The sequence below is a fragment of the Hippopotamus amphibius genome, chromosome 17 (genome assembly GCF_030028045.1).
Source record: "Hippopotamus amphibius kiboko isolate mHipAmp2 chromosome 17, mHipAmp2.hap2, whole genome shotgun sequence".
Lineage (NCBI taxonomy): Eukaryota > Metazoa > Chordata > Mammalia > Artiodactyla > Hippopotamidae > Hippopotamus > Hippopotamus amphibius.
In genome coordinates this window covers 18,429,522-18,443,955 of record NC_080202.1, presented here as the reverse complement: position 1 = coordinate 18,443,955, position 14,434 = coordinate 18,429,522, and the positions used below count along the sequence as shown (strand labels likewise).

Genomic DNA, 14,434 nt, shown 5'->3' with positions numbered 1-14,434 from the left:
AGGGCCGTGCCTAATGTTTTATATTATTCATCAAAATGCATTTTTACCACAGCTTCTGCCTCTTTCTATTGTTACTCCTTCTGTTACTTTAAACCATGTTTCTGTAAATGCACAAAAACTTGATATTTACACATCACAACTATTTACACCCTAGTTTTATCCCTTTTCTACTATTCCTGATGAATCCTAAAATATTATAATAGAACATTTTAACTGAATGCCTGAGAACGTCCAACCTTAAATTGAAGGGAAAGGAAGAATTGTTCGCAAGTCTGTGCCTGAGAAAGGAGAGTCACAGAGCTTAATCTGACACAGTTAACACCGTTTACATGTTAGCGTCCTTAGTCCGGGATTTTTCTCCAGTGAAACTTACCATTTGCCCACTTATTTCTTTAGGAACCATATTACGTACGTTGCATCAAACCCAACGACAAGAAATCCCCACAGATCTTTGACGACGAACGCTGCCGGCATCAAGTAGAGTATCTCGGACTCCTGGAAAATGTGAGGGTGCGGCGGGCAGGGTTTGCCTTCCGCCAGACCTACGAGAAGTTTCTTCACAGGTGAGAATAGACTAAACAAGGACACCTGCTAGTGCACTGAGAATTATGGCGTCCTGCTCATGTTTAACCACGCATCAACTCCTATCAGACAATCTAAGTGTTTGTTGAATGAACAGAAGAGTTGAGGAAACTGCAGCTATGAAAGACTTTCCTGAGGCCAGTTTATGGACCATGGGGAAAATTTTTATTCTTCATGGGGAAAATGTGGGCATGTAGCATAGGACAAAAAACAAGGATTTGGAGTCACAGCTGGGTGGGAATCCTGGCTATGCTGCTCATTTGCTGTATGACCTTGAGCTAGAAATTTAACTTCTTTGATTCTGTTTCTGCATTTATAAATGAGTATAGTAACACTACCTCATAAGGCTTTAAATTAAAGTAAAAAGAATTAAATTAACCAAAGTGAAAAGACTAGGTACCTGGCACATAATAGATGTTCAATTAATGTTGCTTATTGTTACTGATATTACTAACTATGATAATAACAAAATATTAAGTAGTTAATCATGGAGGCCCTGAAATTAGTCTACCTGATTGAATCCTGGCTTTGCCACTTCTTAGCTTTTTGACCTTGGGCGAATCATATAACCTTTTCATGCCTCAGTTTCCTATGTATAAAATGGGGGGGAATTAATTAATTTTTTTAATGGGAATAATAATGGTAACTACTTGGTAGGGCTGCTGGGGGATGAAGTGAGAAAATATATATAAAGCACTTAGGATGGTACCTGGCATATAGTAATCACTCAGTAAATGTAAGGTATTATTGCTATTGTTATTTACTGTTAGTAACAATAATGAGAGTTGACACCTGGTATCATAAAAATAGTGTTTTAAATTCCATCCATTCGTTTGTTTTAAAATATTTATAGAACATTTCCCATGTTGTAAACTACAGATTCCAGAAAATCTCAATAAACAAATACATAAAATATCGGTTGGTGAGAAGAGTCTCTAAGGAGATAATAATGACAGGAAGGAGTCAGCCATACAAAGGTCAAAGAAAAGAGCAGGTGGAGCAGAGGGAACAGCGGAGAAAAGTCTCACTTGCGATAACAGGTGTGGCATTTTAGGTACCAAACATCGTCCAGTGTGGTTGGAGGATGCTGAGTGACAGGGCAGTGGTGTGGGATGAGGTCAGAGAGATGGACAGAGGCCAGATCATGCTGAATGTTGTAATCCAGACTAAACAGTTTAGATTTTGGCTAAGTGTGGTAGAAAACCATGGGTGGATTTTAAGGAGGGAGCAACAGGATCTTATGGATGTCTTAAGAGATTGCTGTGTGAATAGGAAGCAAGGAGATGTCTAGAGATGCTATTGCAGGAATCCAGGAGAGGTGGTTCAATGAGAGTGCCTTGAAGATCCAAGAATAGTGGACCGATTCGGGATATGTTCTGGGGGAAAGTGGACAAGACTTGCTCATGGATTGGCTTGGTGAGAGAGGAGTAGAGAGTGATGAAGGTTGAGCATCTGGGTAAGCATGGTACCGTTTGCTGAGATAAGAAGGATTGGGGAAGAGAAGTTTGAGGAAGAGAACATGGAGCTGGGGCAAAGGTGGAATCAAGATTTGTCATTTGACTGTGTTAGGTATGAAATGGCTACTAAATGTCCAGGTAAAAAAACTAAGTAAATTATTTGACATACAAATCTGGAGTTCGGGGAAGAAGTCCAGGCTGGAAATAGAAATCTTGGCGTTATTGATATATAGATTATATATAAAGTCTTGGAACTGGACAGAAAAGAGGAGAAGGCCGATGCCAACATTTAGGTTTATGATCTGACGTGAAAGAACCAGCAAAGAGAAGAGAAGAAGCAACCAATGAGGTAGAAGAAATATCAGAAGAGGGTTATGTCACAGAAGCCAAGAGAAGATGGCATTTCAAGAAGAAAAGTACAGTTATCATATTAAATGTTACTCTGCCATCCGGTAAGATGGTTAAGCAGAAGCTTAACCATTAGACTAGGCAGCGTAGAGATCAAAGCAGAAAGGGCTGGACAGAGCCCCATTTGAACAGGAAGGGAAAGTGAAGTGAGGAGTTGGATGTCTGTGGACAACTCAAGAATGTGTGCTCTGAATGAGAGCAGAGAAAAATGGAAGCAGCCGCCAGAGTGGAATGTGAGGTCAAGGAGATATGAGAAAATGTTCGTATGCAGGTGGGGGTGATTCAGAACAGAGGGAGAAACCAGCCATGCAGGAGGGAGGGAGATAATTGTAATAATAGTGTCCTTGAGGAGGCAAAGAATGAAATCCCAAGCACAAGTGGAAGGTTTGCCAACTTTTAGATGGGAGCAGGGATGCTTCACCCATAGCAACAGGATGAAAGGTAGAGAATATGAATACAGATGCAGGAAGCCTCAAAGGCCAGTTGAGGCAAAGATGAAGATGTTCCTATCCAATTGCTTCTATTTCCTCGATAAAGTATGAGACAAGGTCATGAGCTGAGAGTGAGGATTAGGAGAGGTGGTGTAGGAGGTTGGAAGGGAAATGAAACTACTCCTTTTGGAGAGTGGGAAAGCATAGATCTGTATGGTAGTTTTGCTGCCAAGAAGATCTGAGCACCCATTTGACATTTGAGTTTATAAGTGTACAGTGAGACCACCCAGCACCGTCTGTTGTTTTCCACCAGTGTTCAGCTATTTGTGCGCAGAAGTGAAAGGGATTTACGCTGATTGGAGACTCTTGGAATGAATAAAACTTTATAGCAGAATAGCCTAGAAAATTGAAACAATTTTATATTGATCAAAAGGTTATGCTCAAAACTGATCATGTTCCTTATTGAAATCATGCTGTTCTTTAAATTTGGTTTTTCTTTTTTTTATTGAGGCTGTAGAGTAGGAATGTTGTCATGAGTACCAGACACTGTTTTAAGCAGTCTGCATGGAGTCCGTCCCTGAAACTGACAACCAGATGAGGAGAGTGTGTTACCCCTGTTTTATGCATATGAGGATCCCAGGTGCACAAAGGTTCCCTCGGGTCACGGAGCCAAGTAGTGGCGGAACCGTATCTGAACTCAGGCAGTGGACTCCTGCACCTATGGTTTTTAACAGTGCATCGCCTCACAGTTGGGTGTGTGGCTTTATCAGAGGAAGGAATAGAATGGACTTAAGAAAACTCAGTCTACCCAAGAGAAAACAGCGTGAAAAGCAACAACGAGGACGCGCACCTAATAGAAAACGTTAAATGAGAAGTTGAGAAAACTGAAGCATATTAATAATCACAATAAAAGTGTGAAACTTGCCCTTTAAAAGAAGAGTTGTGGAAAGACTGAAGTCTCTCCAGTTGATGATGATCTACATTGAGATTAGGTCCTCTCTACTAGAGTCATCTAGGAAGAGTGCTGGATGAGATGGTGGGGTGTGCATGAAAATGGTCTGTCCCTACTCCACAGGCTGTGTTTATCTGCCACGTTACATAAAATGAGTTTGTTCACATTGAGAAACTGACATTTTATTTTATTGTCATACTGAGTGAACTAAACAGTGGGACGTGGGGTAGGATGGAAGGTGTATAGGACATTGGTGAATGTTTTCAGTCCTGGTGGGAGGAAAAGTAGTATTTTCCACAGTGAGTTTGTGCTTTTAGATGCTACAGATTTTTTTTTTTTTGTAAATTAGCTTTGAATCTAAATTTCTGCTTGTCACTTCCATTTTCATTCTTTTATTGAAAAGGAGAGAGAAGGGTTTTAAATGTACTGATAACCTTAAAAGCTGCTGAAGTCTTTCAGGGACATAAAGCTAGTTGTCAGACAGCAGATGAGTTCAGCCTTTTAATTTGCAAGTTCAGGATGCTGGTTTGCTGGAAAACTGAGGGCATGCCCTTGACCATCGGGAAGAAAGGAAGGGCATCGTTATCCTGAGGTGTTAGCTGAGCAGTGTGGCAGTAGGATTGCTTCTCGTTTCTGCAGTATGCCTAAAACTTTAAACACACATCATTGCTGCCTGTTGACTCATATTCTGTTGATAGTTTTATAATGAATTTGGAAGTTTTTAAGTTTTATTTCCTTTTTTCACGTGACATTGCGTAATATTACCTTTCTCTCTATATTAGTACTCTTTGGTTTCTGTTTCTGTCTCTATCTGGCAAGTGACTAGATTTTTAAATATATTTTCTTCCATTCTTTCATTCAGTAGGTATCTCATTCCTCACTGTATGGCAGGCAACACAGTAGGCACATGGCATGTAGTGGGGAACAAAACAAAACCACTGCCTTCATGATACCCATACACTGACGTTCAACAGACAAACCCACAAATCAATATGATTACAAACTGTAGTGAATGGTGTGAGGAAAAGAAACCCAGCTGTCTGCCTTGGGAATAATGGGGGTGAGAGTTGCTGGTTGATGAAGGAAAATCAGAAAAAGACCATAAGATAAGGAGTCTCAGCCTTTCAAAGAGTAGATTAAAAAGCATTCCAGGCAATGGGAACAGCATATGCAAAGTCTCCAGAGCAAGAAAGAGGCACCCACATTACAGGACCCTAAAGAAGGCCAAAGTGATTGGAGTAGAGTAATGAAAGCAGGAGAGCAGTAAAAGATAAAAATGATGTGAGGCTTTTTGGAATACTACTCAGGCTGCTAAATATGCAGAATGGATTTGAGAGGAAATGGAAAACAGTTTAGGAGTCTACTGTAGTAAACCCGATGGTGGCTTATGTTAGGATTGTGGCAGTAAAGATGAGAATAGTTGAATTTTAAATATATGTAAATAGACTTGATGATGGATTAGAAGGAATGATAGAGCAGAGAAGGGAAGCAAATATAATCCCCTCCCCACCCAAATTATATATATACATACATATATATATATATAAATATAAATAAATAACTCCCAGGATTTTGGCTTTGGTAACCAAGAACATTGAGGTAAGAAGGACCGAAGATGCCTTTAGGTCTATATAGGCATTGGATATGTGAGTCTGAAGCTCAGAATTGAGAACTGGACTTGGGATAATAAATGCATTAGTTGAAAAATAAAGTGAATGAAACAGATGAGGTGATGTGGGAGGTTGTCCATAGAGAGAAGATGGCCTGATATGAGCCCAGGGCACTCCAGCATTTGGGGGTCCAGTAACGAGCAATAGCCAGAAAATGAGATTGAGAAGAAATACCCAGAGAGATAGAAAGAAGCCAGGGAGACCATGCTGTCATGGAAGCTGAAATGGAAACTAGGAAAAGAGAGAGAGGTCAAGAAGAAGGGATAACACAGGGAGATCAACTCGATGCTTGGTGATGACCTAGAGGGGTGGGATATGGAGGGTGGGAGGGATACGCAAGAGGGAGGGGATATGAGGACAGCATATCACTTTGTTGACGACAGAAACTGGCACGACAGTGTAAAGCAATAACGCTCCAATTAAAAAAAGAAATAAGGGATCAGATGCCCCTTAGATATATATTTTCTTAACCAGAAATGTGTAAAGCCCTAGGAGGAAAACGTGAAGACTCCTGAAAGGTACAAAAGTAGACTTGAACCAATGGAACGATATCCCTTGCTCTTGGATAGGACAACTCAACATCATAGCTACATTTAATGAATTTAACATGGGAACCTAATAAAAATACCAGCAAGGATTCATTTGTTTTGTGATTTTTTTTTTCCCCTGCAACTACGCAGATTGATTCTAAAGTTCATATAGAAAAATAAACATAAGAATATCTGGAAAGACCATTAAAAAGGAAAAGAGAAGAGACCACCAGATATTAAAATATACTTATAACATCTATCTTTAAAACCATGTGGTACTGATGGGCAGAGGGAGAGACAGACCATAAAGCCTGGAAATGGACTGAAGTACATATGGAAATTTAGCATATGATAAAATGGCACATTAAGTCAGAGGGAGAAAGACAAACTTTTTACTAAACAATATAGGAAATTTTTTTTTTTTTTTTGTCAAAAGTAAGTTGGATCCATGGGACTTCCCTGGTGGCACAGTGGTTAAGAATCCGCCTGCCAGTGCAGGGGATATGGGTTTGATCCCTGGTCTAGGAAGATCCCACATGCTGCGGAGCAACTAAGCCCGTGTGCCACAACTACTGAGCCTGTACTCTACAGCCCGAGAGCCGCAACTACTGAGCCTGTGCTCTACACCCGAGAGCCACAACTACTGAGCCACATGCTGCAACTACTGAAGCCCACGCACCTAGAGCCCGTGCTCTGCAGCAAGAGAAATCACTGTAGTGAGAAGCCTGCACACCGCAACGAAGAGGAGCCCCTGCTTGTCGCAACTAGAGAAAAACCGTGCACAGCAACGAGGACCCAACGCAGCCATAAATAAAATAAACAAATAAATAAATTTAAAACAAAATTTTAAAAAAAGACTTTAAAAAAAAAGTAAATTGGATCCAAAATAAACTCCAAATGGATCAGAGATCTAAATGTAAAAAAGGAAAACATACAAGTACTAGAAGAACCCACAAGTGAATTACTCTGTAACCCGAGTGTGAGGAAAGCCTTTCTCACTATGACTTAAAATTCAGATGCAGCGTGTGAAAAATATTACTCAATTTTACTACATGGATTAAACAACTTTGCACCAAGGGTGGGAAGAAAGCACTGCCATAGGCAGCCTTCTGAACTCGTCCCAGCGATCCCCACCTCCTGGTATCCATGCCCCGCGTCATCCCCCCTTCCCATGAGTGTGGGCTGGCCCTAGTGAATTGCGTCTAGCAAATTGGAATATGGCAAAGGTGATAGGATGTCGCTTGTGAGATGAGGCTACAAAAGACTGAGGCTCTTTGACTTCTGTCTTGCTCACAGTCACCCTCGCAAAGAAGCTGCCGTTGTAGGAAACTAACCTATGAGAGGCCCACGTATCAAGGAGCTGTTGGCTGCTTGTATGTAGAATTGCAAGTGATTTGTGTATTGACCTTATGTGCAGAGCCCTGCTTCGTTTTCTTTTAGTGATGATAGTTTATCTGAAGATCTGCTTAATTTCCTTTGAAGTGAGTCACATTGTTCATAAGTAATGTTTTGTTCCTCCCCGTCATTTACCAGTTCAAAAACCTGTGATAGAGGCATCCTCGTCTTGTTTCTGTTTGTAAAGAGAATGCTTCCAAGGTTGCCACGTTACAAATAATATTTGCAGCAAGTTTTTGGCAAATAGCTTTTTTTAAATTAAGGAATACCCTTCTAACCCTAGTTTAATGAGAGTTGTTATCCTGAAGGAGTGTTGTATTTTATTGAAGCCTTTTTCTCTGTCTCTTATCAGGCTAATGAAATTCATCCCTATTCCTCATTTGCTAAGAAGTTTTTTTCTTTCTTTCCGCGAAGCATCTTGAATTTTGTTGAATAGCTTTTCTGCACCTATTGATACCATGTGGTTTTCCTCCCTTAATCCATGTCGTTCTTTTTTTCATCCAGGTACAAAATGATCTCTGAATTCACCTGGCCCAACCATGACCTCCCTTCAGACAAAGAGGCTGTCAAGAAACTGATTGAACATTGTGGCTTCCAGGATGATGTAGCTTATGGGAAGACCAAAATTTTCATTCGAACACCCCGAACATTGTTTACCTTGGAAGAGCTCCGTGCCCAGATGCTCATAAGGATTGTCCTCTTTCTACAAAAGGTAAATTTATATTTTATATGTAAGGATAAGGCCTTAATTTTATGTTCTTAAAGACGAGTTGAATGTTTTCGTCGATTCAAGAAATGTTCACGATGATCAGTGCATATCTTACGAGTGTTTTCTGTTGCCTTCACACGTGGAGAACTTACTGGGCTGTGTGAGCGCAAAATTATTTCATCCTCAAAACTCTGAAGCTATTTTCTCTTCTGGTATTTAGAATCGGAGAGATGTCTGAAGCAGTCTGGTTTTTGTCTCTTGTAGTTAACTGAGTTGTTTCCCTCAGCTTCACTGCATAAAGGACTTTTTCTATCTTGTAATTCAAAAGCTTGGCCAGCATGTGTGACGCCACCTCCCTCCCCCATCACGACCCACCGCCGGCACTTGACCAAAGCGTGCAGGGCTGACTCCGCGATGCTCGTAAGATCATGGTGCCTGTCATCACTGATCTGTGCAGGGCCCCTTCTCATTGCGTTCACTCGCTCAGGTATTTCTCTTTATCCCTCGCGCCCATTTCCATACCTTCTGATTGAACTATTTTAATGTAAAAAAAATTATATGTGCATATGAAAAGAAATCGTGTGCCTCTAGGAGAATGTCCTCGGCGTATCCATCAGGGGAAAGGTGGCTGGGTCATTGGGTATATGTGACCCTAATTGGCGTAAATAGTGCCAGGCTTCTCTCCAGAATACCTGCCGGTTTGCACATCACCAGTTTGTATATAGAGGTTACTCTGTGCCCACATCCTTACCAGTATTATCCAGGTACCTGAATTTTGCCAGACTAATAAGTATAATGATATCTCATTGTTTTTTTACTTCCTGTTTCTCTGATTACCATTGAATTTGAGCATCTCATTAAATGCTTGCTTGCTTTTTGGGTTTTCCTGTAAACTGCTCGTTCATATCTTTTATCCATTCTTCTACAGGAGTTGGTATCATTTTCTTGTTGATTAGCAGGAATTCCTTGACTATTTTAGACATTAATCTCCTATTCACTTTATTTTTTTTAATAAATTTATTTATTTTATTTTTTGGCTGTGTTGGGTCTTCATTGCTGCACTTGGGCTTTCTCTAGTTGCGGTGAGCGGGGGCTCCTCTTCGTATCACTGTGCAGACTTCTCATTGCGGTGGCTTCTCGTTGCGGAGCACAGGCTCCAGGCGCATGGGCTTCAGTAGGTGTGGCATGTGGGCTCAGTAGTTGTGGCACACAGGCTTAGTTGCTCTGCAGCATGTGGGATCTTCCCAGACCAGGACTCGAACCTGTGTCTCCTGCATTGGCAGGTGCATTCTTAACCACTGCGCCACCAGGGAAGCCCTCCTATTCACTTTAGACATTATAAATATATACTCCTATTCTATCAGCATTCTAATGAACTTTCTAATGTGTTTTATTGAAGAGAATCCTTAATTTTGACATAATCAAATTCTTCAATTTTTTTTTTGTCTTGTATTTTGTGCCTTGGAATTTTGTTTAAGAGAGCTTTCCTTGTCTCTAGGTCGCAAAGGTACTATCCTGTTTTCTTCTATGAACTGTATAGTTTTACCTTTCACATTTAGGTCTTTAATCCATTCAGAATCCACCTGTGTATGTGGTTCTCTGTAGGAATCCAGTTTCACCATGGTGAGCAAGTTTTCTCAATACCATCTAAATCCTAAATAATCTGTTCTTTTACTATTGATTGTGGTGCCACTTTTATTATGTTTGAAGTATATATATATATATATATATATTCTGTTTCTGAGTGCTGTGTTCTATTCCATTTTTGTATCTGCCTCTTTTCGTACTAGTACCACACAGTTTTTATTGTAGTGTGTCTTAGTATATGGTAGGGTAAGTCCATCTTCTTTGCTCTTCTTTATTGAGGTGAATTATTCTATACATAGATCTTTATTTTGTAATATAAATTTTAATGTGTTTATTGAGTTCATTTAATTCAACAATACCTTTTATTAGGATTGCATTGAAATTATAGGTTAATTTGAAAGGATTAACATTTTTACAGTATTAAATCATCTTAAGAGTATTGAATAGGCTTATTTAAATCATCTTTTTGACTTTTAGATGTAGAGAGGCCTTATGAATTCATGGTTAATTCCTAGATGTTTTATTGTTGTTGTAGCTGCTATGCTTTTAATTATTGTGTTTTTATTACATTTTCTATGTGGTAGTGTTGATATAGAGAAGTAACATTGGCTTACGTTGGTTTATCTGTATCCAGGATGAAACCTTTCTTGTTTCATATTTTTGATTCTATTAGCTTTTCTGGGTAAAAGATTATATAATGTGCAAATTATTAAAGTTTTTATTCCATTCTAATTGCCAAGATGCTTCTAAGTGTTGGTCTCGTTCATTTATTTTTCCTAGAATTCAGAAAAACTTTTGTAGTGGAATACTAAATTCTGCTTCATCTTAGAACAGTTTCCTTCTATTAATTTTTTTTTTAATATTGCTTTTACTGGGTTCTGTTTTCTCTCTCAAGACAGCCTGTAAATTTGCAAGTCGAATCTCTGTTTTCTGTCTGCCAAAATAAGTAATTTTCACACATCTGTTCTTCTGTATATTCAAATCCTTACTTTTGATCTTCAGTAATTACCAGTGGGATTTTTTGTTGTTGCAGATCTGATATTTTGTTTTTCTTCTTTATACCTATCTAAGAGATTGACTGGACTCAGGGTTTGGCCCTGAACCAGGGTGACCATACCTCTCTGTTTGGTTGGGACAGTCCTGGTTTATGACTGTTGTCTGTTGTAAATATTAGTAGGACCCCTTTCACTCTCAAAGTGTCCCAGTATGGGTAACAAACGATACAAAGTCACCCTACCCTGAACTCACTTTCTTTCCACTTGTTGGCTGGTAGAATCCTCTTCTTAAATCTGCATCGGCATTTTGTTCACTTCTTTCACAATTGTCAGCGTCCCACAGACTTTAACCTATTACTCCCTGCCAGCCAAAGATGGGGCCCACCCTGTCTCTCCCCACCCCAGGGCCCAGCTCTTACAGAAAAGGTCCAGTTCCAGGTATACACGCCTACTAGGACTCGTCCTTTCTCAGTCCTCTTATAGCACCTCTGCTTGCTTTCTAGTGAGAAATTACAATTTCTACCTAGAAAAGAGACATTCTGAAAGAGAAGGGATGGCTGCTTCAGAAACTATCACCCGTGCCGTGGAGGGAAAGCCGTCCATTCTTCTCTATGGTGTAGATCTTGCATCTCTTAACCATAAGGCAGTGAGTAGGGGATGACCTCCCTCTAAATTCTCAGGCATACCATTCTAGGGTACCATATACGTGATCTACTGATTATGTTCTTCAAACCAGCTCCACAGGCCATAAAATTAGTGGGAATTTCAGTTTCTGGGAAGAGGTCATCAGTCACCTAACTTTCCATGTGATGTACGTTTTCATTTTTTCTGTATCCTTTGTGGGAATGTAGTGTGCCGTTAAGAGAGGCAGCATCAGGAGATACTATTTGAAACAAGAATCCCCAACAATTAATTTCTTATTTCCTTTTTAAATAAAAATTAGCTTTATCTTTTTAATTATATAATTAAAATGTGCTCATTGTAAAAACAAATTCAAACCATACAAAAAGTATAAGGAAATCCATGGAAAATCACCTAAAATCCCACCATCCATAGGTAAGACACCAAACGTGTGGATGTTTTCCATTCTTATCGGTGAGAAATGGTACCTCATTTCTACTATTTCGTTTATTTATTTTCACAACTGCTAGTGAGGGTGTGTTTACTGGCTTCAGGGATTGCCTCCTCTGTTTGGCCCGTTTTTCCGTTGGGTTGTTTGCCTTTTTCTTAGAAATTTCTGGGAGCTCTTGTCTTTACGTACTGCAGTTATTTTTCCCAAGCTCTCATTTGTCCTTCGACTCTGTTCATGGTATACTCTTTGACGTGACATTTTTTCACTTAATATATGAACTATGTCTTTTTCTTTATAGTTCTTGGGTTTCTTCCGGAAGAAATATTATAGATCTGGGATTTGGTTTTGTACATGGTGTGATATAAGGGTCCAACTCTGTTTTGTTCCAGGTATTCTAATTCTATTTATTTTAAAAATTCCATTCTAACCAGCTATTCTAATTCCATTTATTTTTAAAATGCCTCTTTTTTCTACTAAATTGAAATTCCACCTTTGTTTAATATTAAATGCCCATATATGCTTGCATCTATTTCAGCACTCACTGTCTTGTCCCATGGTGAATTCCTATGCCCGTATCATACTGTGTTAATCACGGTACATCTTAAAAGGTTTAAATATGTGAGAACTTGGCTTTCAGTGTGTTTCCAAAGCTGTTCTGTGCCTTAATAGAGATTCAGTGGCAAGTTGGAAGGGGCAGAATCAATGATGTTGCCTAAAATCAGAACCTCCAAACTTAATTGTTCTTAAAGGAATACACTGTATAACCACAAAGACTGCAGAGGAAATACAAACTTGTGTTGCTTTCTCATTCATAAAAAAATTTCTCATTCTCCACTGTCACCATCTAAACCGTTAACTACTCAGCATCAAGAATTACAGATAATCTGTGTAGTGCATCTTGTTTCTCTTCATATGCTTGGTTATATGCTTGACATTTTAGAGGGTTTTTGAAATTGCTAGAAATATCCTTTTTTTAGAAATAACTCTCTAGATTTCAACGAATTTTATTGGTTTTATTACATAAGCAATAGCAATATAAATTCACATAGAATCGTGATAAAATATAAATCCTTTTGTAGTTTTAAAATTGTTATTTTCTTTTCTATTATACATACATTTAAATAATAACATACCATTGTGTAATATTTTTTGCTATAACTTTACATATGTAAACACTTATTTGCATATTTACAATAGCTGAGTTAGTCCTTAATATGATTTACTAGAGTTTCTTCAATCCGTCTGCTGTTACTGGATGTTTGGGTATGTCCAGCATTTCATTCTTGCAGGTCCCATTGCAGGGCACATCTGTTTACTCAGAGTAGTGCCTGACACCAAGTTCAATACTGATACCTACTGTTATTAATACTAGTACTGCTGTTACTACTATTAAGTATTTGTAAACATCCTTGATTCCTATCATCCATCTTCTATGCATTGTGTTCATTAATTCCCAGAATACGATACTTATTTGTTCTGTGGTTGGGGAGATCCTGAAAGAAGACTACAGTTTTCATTGTTAACTGGTAGTTTACTGTTAACTGATTTTTTTTAATAAATTTATTTATTTATTCATTTGCTGAGTTGCGTCTTCATTGCTACACGGGGGCCTTCTCTAGTTGCGGAGAGTGGGGGCTACTCTTCGTTGCAGTACACAGGCTTCTTATTGCGCTGGCTTCTCTTGTTGCAGAGCACAGGCTCTAGGCACGTGGGCTTTAGTAGTTGCAGCACATGGGCTCAATAGTTGTGACTTGGGGTTCTAGAGTGCAGTAGTTGTGGCGCCCGGGCTTAGTTGCTCCGCAGCATGAGGGATCTTCCTGGACCAGGACTTGAACCCGTGTCCCCTGCATTGGCAGGCAGATTCTTAACCACTGCACCACCAGGGAAGTCCCAGCTGATTTTTAATGAAAATATCTCACCAAATGCATTACAAAGCATCATGATTCTCTAATATTCTGTACCCATTTAGTTTTAAATATTTTGCTCTCTGGAAAGAGGAGTGGGGTACAGAACCCCTTAAAAAAACTCGCTTATTTTTTTGGAGCATGGATACTTTTAAGTGTATGTTCTCATCCTAGGGTATCATAGGGCAAGATCAAAATCATCATATAAGGGGATATTAAAAATGGATTCTCAAAGGGAGGTGGAAAAGTATTGGAGGAATTTATCTTTTGTGTGGCCATTACCAACAAGTTTGAAGTAAGGTGATGGATTTGAAGAGTGGCTTTCTTGACCCACCTATAAGACAAATAGGTGCTTTTGTGAATTGTGTCTTCTTTGCGGGGGGCAGGGAGGGGGGAGGAATTGGCCCTTTCTTAAAGGGCATCTGTAGTTGATTATAGACAAACGTCTTCATTGGTCACTATGTCATGTACTTGGGCCAGTTCAGATCACACAGCTTTGATCCTGGCTCTAGGAGTGGATCCATCCTTTCCCATGTGGCATGCTGTAATTAAGAGGTCAAGGCCCCTCCTCTGTCACATATTGAAGGCTACTAAACATAGATATCCATTCTTAAAATAATATCTTAAGGCTCTAATCATTTTTCCCCAAGCAATTTGTGGACACTCTGCAGTCACAGTTGCAACTCCCGAATTCCACAGAAGCAAGAGCCGCCAGCCCCTTGGAAACTTAAGTCCTGCCAGC

At 39.4% G+C, this 14,434-nt stretch overlaps 1 protein-coding gene across 3 annotated transcripts in view; it reads left to right on the top strand.

Annotated features, from left to right (window-relative positions):
- MYO1D (myosin ID) overlaps positions 1-14,434 on the top strand; it is a 324,249-nt gene that overhangs the window by 136,994 nt on the left and 172,821 nt on the right. For all 3 annotated transcript variants that reach the window (XM_057715027.1, XM_057715029.1, XM_057715028.1), the window contains exons 15-16: positions 397-563; positions 7,930-8,137. In XM_057715027.1, the coding sequence (XP_057571010.1) occupies positions 397-563; positions 7,930-8,137 (375 nt within the window). The remainder of the gene's footprint in view (positions 1-396; positions 564-7,929; positions 8,138-14,434) is intronic.